This window comes from Pseudorca crassidens, chromosome 10, assembly GCF_039906515.1.
Source record: "Pseudorca crassidens isolate mPseCra1 chromosome 10, mPseCra1.hap1, whole genome shotgun sequence".
NCBI lineage: Eukaryota > Metazoa > Chordata > Mammalia > Artiodactyla > Delphinidae > Pseudorca > Pseudorca crassidens.
In genome coordinates, this window is record NC_090305.1 from 74,987,688 (window position 1) to 75,007,278 (window position 19,591).

The 19,591-nt window shown below is 38.7% G+C and overlaps 1 protein-coding gene across 9 annotated transcripts in view; it reads left to right on the forward strand.

Moving 5' to 3' along the window:
• CCDC66 (coiled-coil domain containing 66) overlaps positions 1-19,591 on the forward strand; it is a 54,649-nt gene that overhangs the window by 26,108 nt on the left and 8,950 nt on the right. For all 9 annotated transcript variants that reach the window (XM_067754825.1, XM_067754821.1, XM_067754823.1 and 6 more), the window contains 6 exons: positions 3,755-3,886; positions 4,275-4,525; positions 4,738-4,822; positions 5,653-5,814; positions 7,353-7,497; positions 7,953-8,093. In XM_067754825.1, coding sequence (XP_067610926.1) covers positions 3,755-3,886; positions 4,275-4,525; positions 4,738-4,822; positions 5,653-5,814; positions 7,353-7,497; positions 7,953-8,093 — 916 coding nt within the window. The remainder of the gene's footprint in view (positions 1-3,754; positions 3,887-4,274; positions 4,526-4,737; positions 4,823-5,652; positions 5,815-7,352; positions 7,498-7,952; positions 8,094-19,591) is intronic.

Here is a 19,591-nt window from a genome sequence, read left to right on the forward strand (position 1 = left end):
AAACTCAGAATTAGAAAGTGTGTTGAACCGAATGATGATGAAAATATATATGAGAACATATGAGCTTCCTGTGCTTGGACGTTTATAGGCTTAAATGCATTTCTTGGAAGAGAAAGACTGAAAGCAAAACATAAATGATCTAAGTATTCATTTCAAGAAGTTAGAGAAAGAATTGCAACAGTTAAACCCAAAGGAAGTAGAAGGAAGGAAATAAGATCAGAATAGTTGGATGCAAGCGGCCCTCTGTATCCGTGGGTGCCAGATCCATAGATTCAACCAATCTCGGAGTGAAAATGTTTGGAAAAAACTTCCAGATGCCATGAGTCTTAATAAGATACTTAACACCTCTGTGCCTTAGTTCTCTTTTCTTTAAAAATGATGCCTACCCCATAATTTTATCATGGAAATTAATGTATATAAAATGCCCAGCAGTGCTTGTAACAGAGAGAGTGTTGTCAGCCAATTCGTATTATTATTGTTATTATTGTGAGGGCTAAAAAAGATAACATACATAAAGTTCTTTATGAAAATGTATAATAAAGTAATTAGTCAGTTAAAAAAAAAAAGAAAAAGGAAAATATCAGGGAAAAAATATTCCAGAAAGTTTCAAAAAGCCAAACTTCAATTTGCTATGCACTGGCAACTAGTTACATAGCATACACATTCTGTTAGGTATTGTAAGTAACCTAGAGTTGATTTTAGATACACATGAGGATGTGCATAGGTTACATGCAAATACTACACTATTTTATATAAGGGACTTGAGTATCTGCCAGTTTTGGTATATTCAGGAGGTCCTGCAACCCAGTAACCCACAGATACCAAGGGACGATTGTGTTAGTAAAATTGGAAAATAAGGAAAAGACTGAACAGATATGGCTCCAAAGATATGGCCAATAAGCACATGAAAACCAGGATTTTAGCCACGTGCACAACTGTGTAGTCCTGGTTCCAGAGATTTTACAGTTACTTTCAAGTTCAGAGTACTCCAGCCCACCCTCCAAAATGATTGTAGCTCTTGGTTGTGCTGCTCTTCCTCTTGGAAGATCTGTTTTTTTCTAGCCCAGTGTCCTGAAACCACCCACCACCCAGAAGCATGCCTTTTATGCGTACTGAGTGGACAAGATGAGTAGGTGGACAGACTGTCTAAAGTAGGGAGTCTTGGTGTCTGGGCTTGGGAATCATGCACTGGCAAGCAGGACTATTGTGGACCATGGCAAAGTCACCACTGAGTGTTCTCCTTTCACAGACATGCATTTTTAGACTGCTTTAAGGGGAGAATTAAATGAAACAGAACTAAGCATGTCTAGGTGACCATTTGAAAAGCCTCTACTTTCAGTTCTGATATAGCAGCTGCCATTCATACAGCATTTATATTAGGAGTAAGACTAGCAATTTCTAACATAGAAGAACTTGAAGGTAGCTAAAGATTTACATTAGGAACCTGTAACATTAGGAACTGTTTGTGGGGAAGTGTGTATTGAGTACCTGTGAAAATGAGTTTTCACTCAAGGCTGTCACTTGAGAATAGGCTCAAAATAGGTGTTTAGAAAAGGAGCTTTTATGTAGGGGAAGGGGCATCTGAGGTCAATAATGTGAAAGAGAGAAAGTGAAAAAGTGAGTGAACCTAGAGAAAGAGGGTTCTTAGCCATGTTGAAGCATTAACAGAAGGGAGGTGCTAGATCATCATCAGAACACATTTGTTACACAGTGAGTCTTGCATTTTACACACATTTGCCTTACTCAGGTTTCAACTAAAATGAGCTCAGTAGTCAAAAGGGAGTTTTCATTTACCTACCACCTCTCCCACCCCCCAGATCCTTATACTTTCATTCCTGTAACTGAATGCACGTGGGGGAAGACTTGTAAAAAAGAAAGTAATAATTTAAAGAGTTTTCTAGTCGGTTGGAGAAGTGAAATGACTTATTCAGGTGGCAAGCAAGTAAAACAAGGATGTAAGTCATCCTTGAGTAAGAAGTTGAAGACTGAATTGGAAGAACTGATTATTAAATTTTCCACAGGGTTGTAAATATAAGACATGTATATAAAGCATTTGATGAGGATTTTAGGAATTTTCAAGGGTATTTTGTGTCTTATCCTTGAATAATTGGAAACCCCACCAAAATTTGAAACCAGATCTGGTTACATCAGACTTAAGAAACAGATTACAGAATTCTATGTTGATTCAATGCCATATTGTGAATTTGTTTTTTTTTCTGGCCATGCCATGTGGCTTCTGGGATCTTAGTTCCCTGACCAGGGATTGAACCCGCTCCATTGGCAGTGAAATTGCGGAGTCCTAACCACTGGACTGCCAGGGAATTCCCTGTGAATTTCTTATAAGGAGTTCAAAGGGTCCTTTTTTTTTTTTTTTCCAGTTAGACCTCTAAAATAACATTTCTAAAATTAGAAGAACTGTTAAATCACTTACCTGAAGAAAATGCTCCTTTTGAAGTGGTTCTTTTAGGCTTAAATAAATAGGGTTGGTTTTTATCTGTTTTAAAATGTGTGAGAGCACCTGCGATACTAAGATTTTTCCTTTTTGTGTAAGTATTTCCTTTGATCAAAGCAATTGGTTGAAAACTAATGAGCTTTGCCATTATATTATTCTGTCAAACTTTTAAAAATTATGTCCTGTAGTTATGTCATGTAACAAAATGTTTTGTTGCTTAGCTCTTGCATTTTAGGACAGTTTGAGTAGAATATATGCTTTCCTTTTTGTTAAAGCGTACTAAACTCTCATAAGTTAAAGGAACAATAAATTTTTATGCTACTGTTTTTATTTTTCTTAGAATTCAAGGACTTAATCTGGACACAATATATTTTTCTTAGTGAAATGTCATAGATCATGCTAGGGCTGTAGCAGCAGAAATGGGAACAAAAGGTATCCAAAAGAGGCATTATGATTCAGTAAGAGAAAGCCTCTGGCTGTATTATATCCTCCTGGCTCTTGGTCCCAAAGCAATGTTTTTGTATTCTGAAGCCAAGTGTTAAACAGTATTTATCTATTTCAGTTTATCAGTGATTCCTTTCAAAGTAAATGAGACTATATTAGGATAGAAATTTGAAAATCTTATAATTGGTTTGGAGAAAATTTTCTATTTTTCATTAGAAAATTTCCTTTCTTTACGTTTACTTAGTTATCTTATATCCTTCTGCTAGTATGTGTTACAAATATATGATTCTGAAAATTAGAATATATCTACTTAATTCTTGTATACTTGAATTTTTTTTAAGTATTATTATTTATACATTTATTTATTTATTTATTTTTGACTGCATTTGGCCTTTGTTGCGTGTGAGCTTTCTCTAGTTGTGGTGAGCGGGGGCGGGGGGGGGCGCTACTCTTTGTTGTGGTGCATGGGCTTCTTATTATGTTGGCTTGTCTTTGTTCCGGAGCATGGGCTCTAGGCACGCAGGCTTTAATAGTTGTGGCACGCGGGGGCTCAATAGTTGCGGCTCACAAGCTGTAGAGTGCAGGCTCAGTAGTTGTGGCACACGGGCTTAGTTGCTCCGGGGCACGTGGGATCTTCCTGGACCAGGGCTTGAACTTGGGTCCCCTGCATTGGCAGGCGGATTCTTAACCACTGTGCCACAAGGGAAGTCCCTCGAATTTTTTTGTTTAAAATTATTGCTTCTCTTAGAGTTAAATACCTTTCCACGTTAAATCTATATAAATTATTTGGAAAGATTTGTAAATATAAAGTGGTTACAAAAAGAGGTAAACTTTTGATGGTATTGATGACTTGTTTAGGAAGCAGTACTGACGGAGCGCCCTTTCAGTGCTGTGAAACAAGAACAGCAGAGAAAATGGATTGAAGAGTTGAACAAGCAAATAGAGGATGACCGGCAAAAAAAAGTAGAGGAAAAAATTATATCTTCAAAGGTAATTTATGAAGTTTTATCGGTATAAAGGGGGAAAAAATAATTTCAGAGTCTCTAATCATAAACTTAAAAGTGTCCTGAAACTGTTTGACAAGGGTATTCAAATTATTCCATATTTGCTCTTGTGAACCTTTCGTTGAATGAATTCAGTGTGATTTTGCATAGCTTCTTGTAACTAACGTTTTAGAAATTTCCTGGTTCTTTGAATTTTTCATATTCTCCAAGCTTAATTGTCTAAATGTATATGGGATCAATACAGGATACAGTTTTGTTAATCTTTATGATGCTTGTTCTGTTGTGTGGTGACTTTTAGAAATCATGTTTGTCATTTGAGATTTTAAACATAAGAGTTGGAAGAGTTCTTAGCAGTTCTTATTTGTCGTGATTAGGGTGAGGAGCATGATAGATGGGCAATACATTTTGATTCATTCAAGAGCTGTCCTGGTTCTCAGTCTCAGCTGTCCTCTCGGTCAACACAAACACAACCAGAGTACTTCTGTGTCTCTCCGGACGCTCAGGACCTGGATGATATCAGCAGTCTGTATACACCTACAACGGGAAGCCAGGTTGAACCTTCAGAGGAGGAGCACGTAGCAAGACCTGTTAGAGACGTGGCTGTGGAAAGTAGTAAGAAAAGGAAGTAAGTGCCTCCTTCAGCACCTGTTGGTGTTTAAGGAGGTCTGTGTGCCTTTTTAGGATTGTTGTTGTATTTGTATCTTAATTGGTTTCAGGTTTGGTGTTTTTCTTTACAGTAGAAATGACTAGTAGATACATTTCAAACAAAAATGACTTAGCACCTTGTTAAACCCACCTTTTGGAGGTTTTAAATAGCTAATGGATCTGTCTTGCCAGCTTTCTCCGTTCTATGACTGCTCTTTTGGACCCAGCTCAAATTGAGGAACGAGACAGGAGACGACAAAAACAGTTAGAACATCAGGTATTGCATTGTCAAATGTTGTTCTTTGCCTTAATCATTAGTAGTCATGGGCTAGATACCTAAGTAAATGGAAATTAAAATTCCAGTATAAACTTACAGAACAGGCCCTGCACAATCCTGTGATGAATCTAATCCCTACACCAACTGGCATTATATTAGAATTATACTTATGTTGAGAACCAGACGGTATCATGTAGTACAGCCACCTGCCTTCCAAGGAAGAAGGTCTTTAATGTTTAGGTTGTGTATCTGAAATGACACTAAATCTTAAGTTGGTATTGGATATTTTTTTCTCCAATTCTCCTGAATTCTGTTCAGGATGAGAATTAGTTCTTTGAAAGGGAAATAGATGCAAGGGATTGAAGTAGAATTATGATTAAGAAATCTAATGGATAATATAAGAAAGGAAACTAAGATTAAAATTTTGTCCTAATTTTAGTCTAATACTAAAGGGACTTAAATGTCCAGTAATTCGGCAAATCTCTACTATATGAAGAATTTGGCTTAGTTAATATGGTTACTTGCAGTCGGTTAAGTGAACAGACATTTATAGAGCATCTGCTATTTTTACCAGGCACTGTGTATGCTAAGCACTGAGATTGTTTCTTCAGTTGTTTTTCTCTTAGTTCTTCTACGAGCCCTCTTGGGATTAAAGAAAAAGCATGTAAAACTTGATGGGAGATGGGAAAAATACATTGGAAACCTGACATTTTAATTTAACTCATATACGTATTACTCTCTATATATTGATAAACATTTTTGAAACACCAGATGCTTTATGGATTTTTAAAAAATTTATGACAATAATTTACGTTACTGTTTATGACTAGAAAGCCATCACTGCTCAGGTAGAAGAGAAGCGCAAGAAGAAGCAGCTTGAAGAAGAGCAAAGAAAGAAGGAGGAACAAGAGGAGGAGCGTCGTTTAGCACGGGAACAAGAAGAGATGCAGAAACAGTATGAAGAAGATATACTTAAGCAAAAACAAAAGGAAGTAGGTATTTATATCCTAACTAACATTTTAGAGTAAAAATGGGTGTGTTGTTTTTTGGGTTTTTTTTAAATTTGTTTTTGGCTACGTTGGTTCTTTGTTGCTGTGCGTGGGCTTCGTCTAGTTGTGGTGAGCGGGGGGCTACTCTTTGTTGCGGCGTGTGGGCTTCTCATTGCTGTGACTTCTCTTGTTGCGGAGCACGGGCTCTAGGCGCGCGGGCTTCAGTAGTTGCAGCATGCAGGCTCAGTAGTTATGGCACACGGGCTCTAGAGCGCAGGCTCAGTAGTTGTGGCACACAGGCTTAGTTGCTCCACGGCATGTGGGATCTTCCCGGACCAGGGATAGCACCTGTGTCCCCTGCATTGGCAGGCAGATTCTTAACCACTGCGCCACCACGGAAGTCCCTGGGTGTGTTTTTAAAGAAAAAATAACCAGAACATTTGCACGTGTTTTGAAGTTGTGAAACTATGCAGAAACATTAAAGCTTTGCATAAAGAAGGTTTTGAAAGTAGGAGGGAAGCTGGAGGTTTTATTGTTTCAAATGATTGATTCACAAATGCTGTACTCCTTGGGTTTCTTTCTGCTAAGAAGGTCAGGATGAGTTATTACAAAATAAAACAAAAGTTATCCATTTGCTTGATTTTTAAATGTTTTCTAAGCAATGATTATACTAATAAATTTCTAAATAGGTTAAGAGAAATGATTGGCCTTTCTGTCTGTATCCACTTGTGAACAGGAGCATTTACTTGCAGAGTCATTGGCTGGGATTGATGATAGAGTTTGTTGCTGTGTTAGAGGATTCCTCTGTGCTAAGTAAGGGTCTATTAAAAAGAGGAGATATCTGGTTGGCTAGGAGAACCCCTATATTAAGTGGTACAGTCTGCATAGGTATGGTGATGTCAAGTGCCATGTTTGAGTGGGCCTGACAAAGAGCAAGTTATACAATGACATTTGATTGCCAAAGGTTCCTGAGGTCTACAGAGCAGACTATACAGCACTCCCCCTGGAGCTGGGAGGTGGCGCTGAGAGACTGCCTTTTCTTGCCGTTTTCCACTTGCAACCTTTACTTCAGAGTTAGCCGATGAAGGTACAAATGATTTAGGTTCTGATTTCATTATGTTGAATAGGCTGAGCCAACTACACCTATGAAATAACTACATATGTGAAAAAAATCAAAGTGTGATTTGCTTGAATTGCAAAAAATGGCTGTAAGTCTTGAGTCTTACCTCTTATTATCTATTTTTTTATCTTAATAAAATTCAGGTGGAATTGACTGTTGGTTTTAGAAGTTTTGAAAACTTTATAGCATGGGTAAAAGAGTGTTTGTATTTGTGGTCTAATAATACAGCTGTAGAAAAAGATACTAAAATGTAATCTGTAAAAGGGAAGGAACTTTGTTCTCTTGGCTTCTCTACTCCCAGTATCATGAATAGTGCCTGGCACATAGTAGGAGCTTAGAAAATATCTACTGAGAGAAAATATTCAAGTCTGTACGTTTGATAATTGTATTTAATTAACTTTGTGCACTTCAATATTGATAGGAAATCATGACCCTTAAGACCATTGAACTGTTCCAGACGATGCAGAGAGCGCAGGAGTTGGCACAGAGACTGAAACAAGAACAGAGAATCCGAGAATTGGCTCAAAAGGGACATGACACTTCTAGATTGATTAAAAATCTTGGCAGTAAGCACTGGACTAGAATTTTATTTATAATATTTCTTGAAAATTTTAAATAATTGCCTATTTTTAATACCTTTAAACACCTGTTAACTAAATATTTTTTGAGGAATTTCAGACTTTGAACTAATGTAAAGTTATAATGCTTACTTGGGAAATTGCCTTAAGAGTAGAACTAAATAATGTTATAATTTTCAGTATCTTTTCACATACATTTTCTTACATTTTCCTCACAGCAGGTAAAATGTATACTTTTGTACCCATTTTTACAGAGGTATCCATTAAGTGATCTCCCAAAATTCAGTAAGGGATAAGAATGCTGATAGCTTTTTGTAAGAAACTTTAGGCTAGCCCTTCTAAATTTTTATTGCAGTGTTTGCACTGCTTGATTAAACTAAGAGTCTTGTGTGTATTTAGTTGCTGCTATGTCATTTTATCACATAACTTATTTCTCTTGCCAGTTGATACAATACAAGTGGAATATAATGCATCTACTGACAACATTGCAAATTCAGGACATGGCTTGGATAAAATCAGTGGTAAAATGAATGCATATATCAGCTCTACAGCCTCTCCGAGGAAGGACACTGGTGTGCAAACGGGTACTGGTATAATTTGTGATTTGGCTTAAAATTTACTTAAAATTTAAGTCACAATTAGAAGTAAGTTAAATTAATTTAAAATGTAAAGGAATTTGAGGTTTTCAGTACGAGTTAGGAAATAAAGGTATTTCTTGGTTTTTAATTTCTCTATAGCAGCTTTATTAAGATATAATTTACATAGTATAAAATTTACCCTTTTAAAGGGTACAATTCAGTGTTTTTTAAAAGAGCACAATTCAGTTTTTATATTCATAGTTGTGCAGCTATCACCGTAATTAACTTTAGAACATTTTTATCACTCCAAAAAGAAACCCTGTACCCATCGACGATCATTCTCCGTTTCCTCTCTCCCCTCTATTCTTGGGCAACCACCAGTTTACTTTCTGTCTCTCTAGATTTGTCTGTTCTGGACATTTCATATAATTGGAATCATATCATATGTGGTCTTCTCTGTCTAGATTCTTTCACTTAGTATGTTTTAAGTTTCATCCATATTGTTGCATGTAATAGTAAGTACTTCATTCCTTTTTATCACTGAATAATATTCCATTTTATGGATATACCACCACATTTTGTTTATTCCTTCATCAGTTGAGGACATTTGGGTTCCACTTTTTGGCTGTTGGAAATATCCTGCTGTGAACATTCATGTGCAAATTTTTGTGTAGACATAAATTTTCAGTGTCTTGGGGGAGAAGAGTAGCATTGCTGAGTCGTATAGTAACTGTATGTTTAGAATATTGAGGAACTACTAAATTGTGTTCCACAGCAGCTGTACCATTTTACATTCTCATCAGAAATGTATGAAGATTCCAATTTCTTTACATCCTTGCCCGTACTTACTATTCTCATGGTTGTAAAGTGCTCTCTCATTATGATTGCTGACGTTGAGCATCTTTTCATGTGCTTGTTTTAAATTTTTACATAACTAATTAGGTAATATCCATGTTGGGTATCATTATCATAGGTCTCCATGCTTACTGTGAATCCTTTCAGCCCTCCATCCATGCGTCTAGGAAATATTTTTTCTTTTTTTACATAACTTCCAATAAATCTTTTCATTTTTTTTGTAAAATTGAGATATAATTGACACATAACATTAGTTTCAGGTGTACAACATAATGTTTGATATCTGTATATATTGTAAAATAATCACAATAAGAAGTCTAGTTAACATTCGTTACCATACAGAGTTACAGTTTTTTTTCTTGTGATGAGAACTTTGAAGATTTACTCTCTTAGCAACTTTCAAATATACAGTACAATATTATTACTATAGCCAACATTCTGTACATTACATCCCCAGACTTACTTATTTTATAACTGGAAGGTTGTACATTTTGCTCACGTCCCAACCACCCTCTCTGGCAGCACCAGTCTGTTCTCTGTATCTATGAGGTTTTTTTTTTTTCCACCCAGATTCCACATATACCTGAGGATCATATGATATTTGTCTGTCTTTTTGACTTATTTTACTTAGCATAATGTCCCAGGTCGATTCATTTTGTTGGAAATGGCAAAATTTCATTCTTTTTCATGGCTAATATTCCATTGTATGTATATACGTGTGTGTGTGTGTGTGTATGTGTACACACAGTACATTTTCTTCATTCATTTATCAGTAAACACTTAGGTTGCTTCCATTTGTTGGCTATTGTAAATAATGCTGCAGTGAACAAAGTAATGCATATATTTCTTTGAGTTAGTGTTTTTATTTCCTTCAGCTAAGTACCCAGAAGTGGGATTGCTGGATCACATGGTTCTATTTTTAATTTTTAAGGAACTTCCAATACTATTTTCCGTAGTGATTGCACCAGTTTACATTCGCACCAACAGTGCACAAAGGTTCCCTCTTCTCCACTTCTTCACCAGCTCTTATTTCTTGTCTTTTTGATAATCGCCATTCTGACAGGTGTGAGGTGGTATTTCATTGTGATTTTTATTTGCATTTTCCTGATGATCAGGGATATTGAGCATCTTTTCACATATCCGTGTTGGCTATCTAGATGTTGCCTTTGGAAAAATGTCTATTCAGATATTCTGCACATTTTTTAATTGGATTTTTTTTTTTGCTGTTGCATAGTATGACTTCTTAATACATGATACATGATTTGTATATATTTTCTCCCATTCAGCTTTTTCATCTTGTTGATGGTTTCCTTTGCTGTACAAGACCTTTTTAGTTTGATGGAGTCTCAGTTGTTTAGTTTTGCTCACGCTACCTTTGCTTTTTGTGTCAAATCCAAAAAATCACTGCCAAGACCGGTGTCAGAGAACTTACTGCCTAAGTTTTCCTCTAGAAGTTTTATTATTTCAGGTCTTACATTTAAGTCTTCAGTCTGTTTTTAATTCATTTTTGTGTATGATGTAAAATAGTGGTCAAGTTTCATTCCTGTGCATGTGGCTGTCCATTTTTTCCAATGCCATTTATTGAAGAAAATGTTGTTTCTCTTTGGATCTTTTGTTGTAAAATCATTGACCATATATGCATGGGTTTATGTCTGGGCTCTCTATTCTGTTTCACTGATCTATGTGTATGTCTTCATGCCAGTACCATACTCTTTTGATTACTACAGCTTTGTATTACACTCTGAAATCAGGAAGCATGATGCCTCCAGCTTTGTTCTTCTTTCTCAGGGTTGCTTTAGCTATTCAGGGTCTTTTGTGGTGCCATACAAATTTTATGATTGTTTGTTCTGTTTCTGTGAAAAATACCTTTGGAATTTTGATAGGGATTATGTGGAATCTGTAGATTGCTTTGGGTAGCATGGTCATTTTAACAATATTAATTCTTCCAGTCCATGAGCTTGGAATATGTTTCTATTTATTTGAGTCGTCTTCAGTTTCTTTCATTAACGTCTTACAGTTTTCAGTGTACAGGTCTTTCACCTCCATGGTTAAATTTATTCCTAGATATTTTATTCTTTTTTATGTACTTGTAATTGGGACTGTTGCAGTTGGAAATGGGATTGTGTTCTTAATTTCTCATTCTGACAGTTCATTATTAGTGTATAGAAATGCAGGAGATTTTTGTATGTTGATTTTGTATCCTGCAAGTTTACTGAATTCATTTGTTATTTCTAATAGGGTTTTTTTTGGTGGAGGCTTTAGAGTTTTCTGTATACGATATGTCACCTGCAAATAGTGACAGTTTTACTTTTCCCTTACAAATTTGGATGCCTTTTCTTTTTTTTTTTAAGATGTTGGGGGTAGGAGTTTTTATTAATTAATTTATTTTTGCTGTGTTGGGTCTTCGTTTCTGTGCAAGGGCTTTCTCTAGTTGTGGCAAGTGGGGGCCACTCTTCATCGCGGTGCGCGTGCCTCTCACTATCGTGGCCTCTCTTGTTGCGGAGCACAGGCTCCAGATGCGCAGGCTCAGTAGTTGTGGCTCACGGGCCTAGTTGCTCCGCGGCATGTGGGATCCTCCCAGACCAGGGCTCGAACTGTGTCCCCTGCATTAGCAGGCAGATTCTCAACCACTGCACCACCAGGGAAGCCCTGGATGCCTTTTCTTTCATTTTCCTCCCTAATTGCTCTTGCTAGGACTTCCACTACTATGTTGAATAAAACCAGTGAGAGTGGGCATCCTTGTCTTCTTCCTGGTCTTTGAAAAAGTTTTCAGCTTTTCATCATCAAGCATGATTTTAGCTGTGGGTTTGACATATATGGCCTTTATTAGGTTGAAATACTTTCCCTCTCTACCCACTTTGTTGAGAGTTTTTATCATAAACCATTGTTGAATTTTGGCAAATGCTTTTTCTGCATCTGTTGAGATGATTATATGATCTTTATCCTTCACTTTGTTAATGTGGTATATTGATTTTGTTGCTTTTGGATAGAACGTTCTGTATATACCTGTGAAGTCCTTCTGATTTAATGTATCATAAAAGGCTATTTGCTTATTTATTTTCTTTCCGGATGATCTATCCATTGATGTGAGTGGGGTATTAAAGTCTCCTACTATTACTGTATTGCCATCTATTTCTCCCTTTAGGTCTGTTAATATTTGCTTTATGTATTTCGGTGCTCCCATGTTGGGTCCATAAATACTTACAAATGTTATATTTTCTGGTGGATTGACCTCTTTAAATGCCCTTCTTTGTCTCTTGTTACAGACTTTGTTTTAAAGTCTATTTTGTCTGATATAAATATAGCTATTCCCACTTTATTTTGGTTTTCAATTGTATGGAATATTTTTTCCCTTCTCTTCATTTTCAGTGTGTGGTGTGTCCTTGTATCTGATGTGAGTTTCTTGTAGGCAGCATATAAGATAAGTGTGGGGTTTTTTTTTTAATCCATTTAGCCATTCTTTCCCTTTTGATTGGAGAATTGAGTCCATTCACATTTAAAATAATTAAGGATAGGAATGTATATATTGTACTTTTGTTAATTGTTTTGTGGTTGTTTTGTAGTTCCTCTTTGTCCCTTCTTCTCTTCCTTGGTGTTTTGATGACTTTCTTTAGAAGTATGCTTAGATACCTTTCTCTTTATCTTTTGTGTATCTACTATAGGTTTATGCATTGTGGTTATCATGAGGCTTACCAACTTTATAACAACTTAAGTTTGAATGCCACCTAAAGCTCTACATTATTACTCTTCCCCTTTGTGTTTTATGTTTTTGATGTCACATTTTATATCTTTTACTTTGTGTGTCCCTTAACTATTTATTCTTACTGCTTTTGTCTTTGAACCTTCATACTAGCTTTATGAGTGATTTATGAGATTTATGAGTGAATAATCCACTGCCTTTAATATTAACCTTTACAGTGAGATTTATACTTGTATATGTTTTTCTGCTACTAATTATAGCACCCTTTTCAGCTTAAAGAAGTTCCTTTATAAAACCAGTTTAGTGGTGATGAACTCCTTTAGCTTTTGCTTATCTGGGAAAACACTCTTTCTCTCTCCTTCGATTCTGAATGATAACTTTGCTGGATAGAGTATTCTTTTTTTTTTTTTTTTTTGCCATACGTGGGCCTCTCCTGTTGTGGAGCACAGGCTCCGGATGCACAGGCTCAGCGGCCATGGCTCACGGGCCCAGCCACTCTGCGGCATGTGGGATCCTCCCGGACCGGGGCACAAACCCGTGTCCCCTGCATCGTCAGGCGGACTCTCAACCACTGTGCCACCAGGGAAGCCCGGATAGAATATTCTTAATGGAAGTTTTTTTCTTTAAACACTTCGAATATTTTTTGCCACTGCCTCTGGCTTGCAGAGTTTCTGCTGAAAAATCTCATAGTCTTATGAGGGTTCCTTTGTACATAACAAGTTGTTTTTCTCTTTTTTTTTTTTTTTTTTTTTGCGGTACGCAGGCCTCTCACTGTTGTGGCCTCTCCCGTTGTGGAGCACAGGCTCCGGACGCGCAAGCTCGGTGGCCGGGCCCAGCCGTTCTGCAGCATGTCGGATTTTCCTGGACGAGGGCACGAACCTATGTCCCCTGCATCTGCAGGCGGATTTTCAACCACTGCGCCACCAGGGAAGCCCAAGTTGTTTTTCTCTTGCAGCTCTTAAGTGTCTCTCCTTGTCTTTAACTTTTTTGACATTTTCATTATACTGTGCCTTGGTGTGTGGGTCCATTGGGTTCATCTTGTTTAGTGTTCTCTGGGTTTCCACAGAGCTTTCTTCCCCAAGGTGAGGGAAGTCTTAAGCCATTATTTCTTCAGATAAGTTTTCTGTCCCTTTTCTGTCTCCTTCTGGGCCCCCTGTAATGCAAATTTTAGTTCACGTGATGTTGTCTCATAAATCCCTTAAGCTGTCTTCACTTTTATAATTCTTTTTCTCTTTGCCACTCTGATTAGATGAATTCTGCTGCCCTGTCATCAGGTTCATGAACTTTTCTTCTGCTTCTATTAGTCTGATGTTGGACCCCTCTATTTTTCAGTTTAGTTATTGTATTCTTCAGCTCTGTGGCTTCTATTTGGTACTATTTATATTTTATCTCTTCTGAAGTTGTCACTGTGTTTATCCATTGGTTTCTTGAATTTGGTGAGAACCTTTAGGATCATTACTTACTTTGAACTCTTTATCAGGTAGATTACTTATCACTTTTTCATTAAGGTTCTTTATTCTTTCATTTGGAACATGTTCTTCCTTTGTTTCTTCATTTTTCTTGACTCTCTTTGTTGGTTTCTTTGCATTAAATGAACAGCCACCTCTTCCAGTCTTGAAGGAGTGGCCTTGTGTAGGAAATGAACGTTATCATTCAATCTTACCCTAGCTTTTGGTTGTATCTCAAGCCTTTGTGATTGTCCGTGCAGGATAGTCTATTTTTAATAGCTCCCAGTGGTTGAGGAGGTGCCAGGATTTGTCAGTGTCCCAAATCTAAGCACCTAGATTCAGGCTGACTGGAAGCCAGACTCGCAGGCAGTCTTGGTTTGGTTTGGTTTGGTTTGGTTTGGTTTTTTGCGGCACGCGGGCCTCTCACTGTTGTGGCCTCTCCCATTGTGGAGCACAGGCTCCGGATGCACAGGTTCAGCGGCCATGCCTCATGGGCCCAGCGGCTCCGTGGCATGTGGGATCTTCCCAGACCGGGGCACGAACCTGTGTCCCCTGCATCAGCAGGCAGACTCTCAACCACTGCGCCACCAGGGAAGCCCCAGGTAGTCTTTTAAAGTATACAAATATATACAGTCCTGTGGGACTGCAGGCATAAGCTCCACTGGCCATCAGAGTTAGGCATTCTGGAGGCGTCTCCTGGATGGCAGTAGCAAAAACTGGGGCTCCAGACAATTGCATAAGCTCTTGTGTATAAGCTCTTTTCTGGGAGACATCAGCAAACTGTAGTGAAGCAGAGGATAAGTGCAAAGATGGCGTCCAACAGCCTACATCCCTAAGAGCACCTCAGTAAGCCTCTAGATGTATGCCAAACCTGAAGCCTGCCCCTCAGGCCAAAGCTCCAGGATAAGCAGATAGACCTTTTTCATGAAAAGATAGGGTGTATGTGTTTCAGTTTCCTGTTTGTGTAGTGCCCTGGGGGTGGTAACATGCCAATAATTTTCAATTGTTGTAGTCCCTTGAGACTCTGGAACACAAGCCCCTCTGGTCACCAGAGCCAGGCAATCAAGAGACATCCTCCAGGCAGCAGCTGCAGAAACCAGGGCACAAGACGTAAAACCTGTGGCACCATAGGCAGGTAACAGCCCCCCTCCAAGAGATAATGGACGACTAGAGCATAGCTGAGAGTATGAAGATGGTGCTTGACCTCTAAGGTGTCTGGAAAGGGTTACAGTCAGCCCTTAGATAGGTGTTTAATTAGGAGCCTGCCCCTCAGGCTGTAGCTATGATACGCTAATAGGCTTCTTTCACAGAGAGACTGAACTCCTGCATCTGTTTTCTCTTCCTGTGCCCTGGCAGTAGTAGCTGTTTAAGAACTCTTTCTCCGTTGGTTACAGTCCTGTGGGACCTGCAAGCATGAGCGCTTGGCCACTAGAACCAGGTGATGTAGAAGTGTCTGCTGGTGGCAGCTGCAAAAATTGGGGCACCTTGCAAGGGTATAAGCTTACTGGAAAGCTGGATTAAGGCGGAGAAATAATGTGAAGATTGCATCTAATGATCTCCATTCCCTGAGAGCTTGTCCGTAGGCCCCTAGATGTGTACCAAACTAGAAGCCTACCCTTAAGGCCAAACCTTTTGGAGAAGCAAATAGGAATCTTTCTCAGAAAGACTGGGGTTTGTTTCAGCCTGCTGTCCATGCAGTGTCCTGGGGGTTATAATCTGCCAAGAACTGTTTCTCTGATTGTTACAGTTTCATGGGACCCAGGAATGTGACCCACCTCTGCCCCCCCCAACCCCTGCCTCCACAGCCAGGCCATCAGGGGGCAACAGCTGTAAAAACCAGGGCTCCAGATGCGTGTAAAAGTTCCCCTTCAGGAGATACTGGCACTCTGAAATGGGGTAAAGGGAGCGGGTGAAGATGGCGTGTACCAGCTATAGCAAGGCAGAAGGTGGCTGTGAAGATGGTACCTCCCCCCCCCCACCCCGCCGCCCGTTTGAAGCTGGGGGTGGGGAGTGTAACAGCGGGGCAGGGGCAGCAAGGTGGGAATAAAAGGCTTAGTGTTTTTTAATTTTTAAAATTTTATTTATATTTTTTTGAGTATAAACAGAACATTTATTAAAGTACTTCTTAAAATTACAGAGTGCTTAGAGAAAATTCTTACAGAAACATCTGTAAGGAAAATAGTTTTGGCTAGTATTCAAAATGGCAGTAGTTCTTAGCATGCATCTACCTGTACTTCTCCCACCTCATTTTTATTTATTCTTACATAATAAACACTTACAGTACAATGTAAGGTATTCCTTATTTCAGACTTATCTAAGGTATTTTTCACCTGCTGACTTTAAAACTTTGGAGCAACTTGACTTAAGTTTTTAAACTAGCACTGCAAGGTGAGTTCATCCCACTGCTTCATTTCAGTGAGAAGAGCCTGTCTTGAGTTCAAGCTTTTGTAATCCTTGGAATAGTCCAAAACTGTATAAAAGCCAATTTATGAGCTGTCACTTTATTTATTTATTTTATTGGAGTATAATTGCTTTACAATATACAACGAAGTGAATATTGTACACTTTGTTGTACAACAAAGTGAATCAGCTATATGTATACATATATCCCCTCCTCTTGGACCTCCCTCCCCTGCCCCCGCATCTGGCCCATTTAGGTCATCACAGAGCACCAAGCTAAGGCTCCCTGTGCTATACTGCAGGTTCCAACTAGCTATGTGTTTTACACATGGTACTGTATTTATGTCAAACCTAATCTCCCAATTCATCCCACCTGTGTCCACACATCCATTCTCTACATCTATGTCTCTATTCATTCTCTGGAAATAGGTTCATCGGTACTATTTTTCTAGATTCCACATATATGCATTAATATATGATATTTGTTTTTCTGACTTCACATTCTGTATGACAGACTCTAGGTCCATCCACATCTCTACAAATGACCCAGTTTTGTTCCTTTTTATGGCTGAGTAATATTCCATTGTATATATGTACCACATCTTCTTTATCGATTCATCTGTCAGTGGACATTTAGGTTGTTTCCATGACCTGGCTATTTTAAATAGTGCTGCAGTGAACATTGGCGTACATGTGTCTCTTTATTTTGTTTTTAAACATTTATTTATTTATTTTTGGCTGTGTTGGGTCTTTGTTGCTGTGCGTGGGCTTTCTCTAGTTGCAGCGAGTGGGAGCTACTCTTCATTGTGGTGTACGGGCTTCTCATTGCGGTGGCTTTTCTTGTTGCAGAGCATGGGCTCTAGGCATGCGGGCTTCAGTAGTTGTGGCTCGCGGGCTCTAGAGCACAGGCTCAGTAGTTGTGGCACATGGGCTTAGTTGCTTCACAGCATGTGGGATCTTCCCGGACCAGGGCTTGAACCCGTGTCCCCTGCATTGGCAGGAGGGTTCTTAACCACTGTGCCACCAGGGAAGTCCCATGTGTCTTTTTGAATTACAGTTTTCTCAGGGTATATGCCCAGTAGTGGGATTGCTGGGTCATATGGTAATTCTATTTTTAGTTTTTTAAGGAACCTCCATACTGTTCTCCACAGTGGCTGTATCAATTTACATTCCCACCAACAGTGTAAAAAGGTTGGTTCCCTTTTCTCCACACCCTCTCCAGCATTTATTATTTGTAGATTTTTTGATGGTGGCCACTCTGACTGGTGTGAGATGACACCTCTTCGTAGTTTTGATTTGCATTTCTCTAATGATTAGTGATGTTGAGCATCTTCTCATATGCCTTTTGGCCATCTGTATGTCTTTGGAGAAAAATGTCAATTTAGGTCTTCCGCCCATTTTTGGATTGGGTTGTTTGTTTTTTTGATATTGAGCTGCATGAGCTGTTTGTATATTTTGGACATTAATCTTTTGTCAGTTGCTTCGTTTGCAAGTATTTTCTCCCATTCTGAGGGTTGTCTTTTCGTTTTGTTTATAGTTTCCTTTGCTGCGCAAAAGCTTTTAAGTTTAATTAGGTCCCATTTGTTTATTTTTGTTTTTATTTTCATTACTCTAGAAGGTGGGTCAAAAAAGATCTTGCTGTGATTTATGTCAAAGAGTGTTCTGGGGCTTCCCTTGTGGCGCAGTGGTTGAGAGTCCGCCTGCTGAGGCAGGGGACACGGGTTTGTGCCCCAGACTGGGAGGATCCCACGTGCCGCGGAGCAGCTAGGCCCGTGAGCCATGGCCGGGGAGCCTGCGCGTCCGGAGCCTGTGCCCCGCAACGGGAGAGGCCACAACAGTGAGAGGCCTGCGTACCACAAAAAAAAAAAAAAAAAAGTGTTCTGCCTATGTTTTCCACTAAGAATTTTATAGTGTCCAGTCTTACATTTAGGTCTTTAATCCATTTTGAGTTCATTTTTGTGTATGGTGTTAGAGAATGTTCTAATTTCATTCTTTTACATGTAGCTGTCCAGTTTTCCCAGCACCACTTATGAAGGAGACTGTCTTTTCTCCATTGTATATCCTTGCCTCCTTTGTCATAGATTAGGTGACCATAGGTGTGTGGGTTTATCTCTGGGCTTTCTATCCTGTACCATTGAGCTATATTTCTGTTTTTGTCCCAGTACCATACTGTCTTGATTACTGTAGCTTTGTAGTATAGTCTGAAGTTGGGAAGCCTGATTCTTCTAGCTCCATTTATCTTTTTGCAGATTGCTTTGGCTGTGTGGGGTCTTTTGTGTTTCCATACAAATTGTTAAATTTTTTGTTCTAATTCTGTGAAAAATGCCATTGGTAATTTGATAGGGATTGCACTGAATCTATAGATTGCTTTGGGTAGTATAATCATTTTCACAATATTGATTCTTCCAATCCAAGAACATGGTATATCTCTCCATTTGTTGGTATCATCTTCAGTTTCTTTCAACAGTGTCTTATGGTTTTCTGCATACAGGTCTTTTGTCTCCCTAGGTAGGTTTATTCCTAGGTGTTTTATTCTTTTTGTTGCAATGGTAAATGGGATTCTTTCCTTAATTTCTCTTTCTGCTCTTTCATTGTTAGTGTATAGGAATGCAAGAGATTTCTGTGTATTAATTTTGTATCCTTCAGCTTTACCAGATTCATTGATTAGCTCTAGTAGTCTACCGGTGGCATCTTTAGTATTTTCTATGTATAGTATCATGTCATCTGTGAACAGTGACAGTTTTACTTCTTCTTTTCCAATTTGTATTCCTTTTATTTATTTTTCTTACCGATTGCTGTGGCTCGGACTTCGAAAACTATGTTGAATAAAGTGGCTAGAGTTGACATCTTTGTCTTATTCCTGATCTTAGAGGAAACGCCTTCAGTTTTTCACCATTGAGAATGATGTTTGCTGAGGGTTTGCTGTACATGTTGAAGTTGGGCAGGGGGCAGTGTAACAGCCGGGGCAGGGACAGCAAGGTGGGAGTAAAAGGCCTAGTGGTTCTTTTAAAAAAAAAAACAGGTGGTGCCCACCATCCTCATCCCCACCCCCATCCCAAGAGTATTCCAGCAAGCCCCTAGATGTGTTAAGTTACATTCCT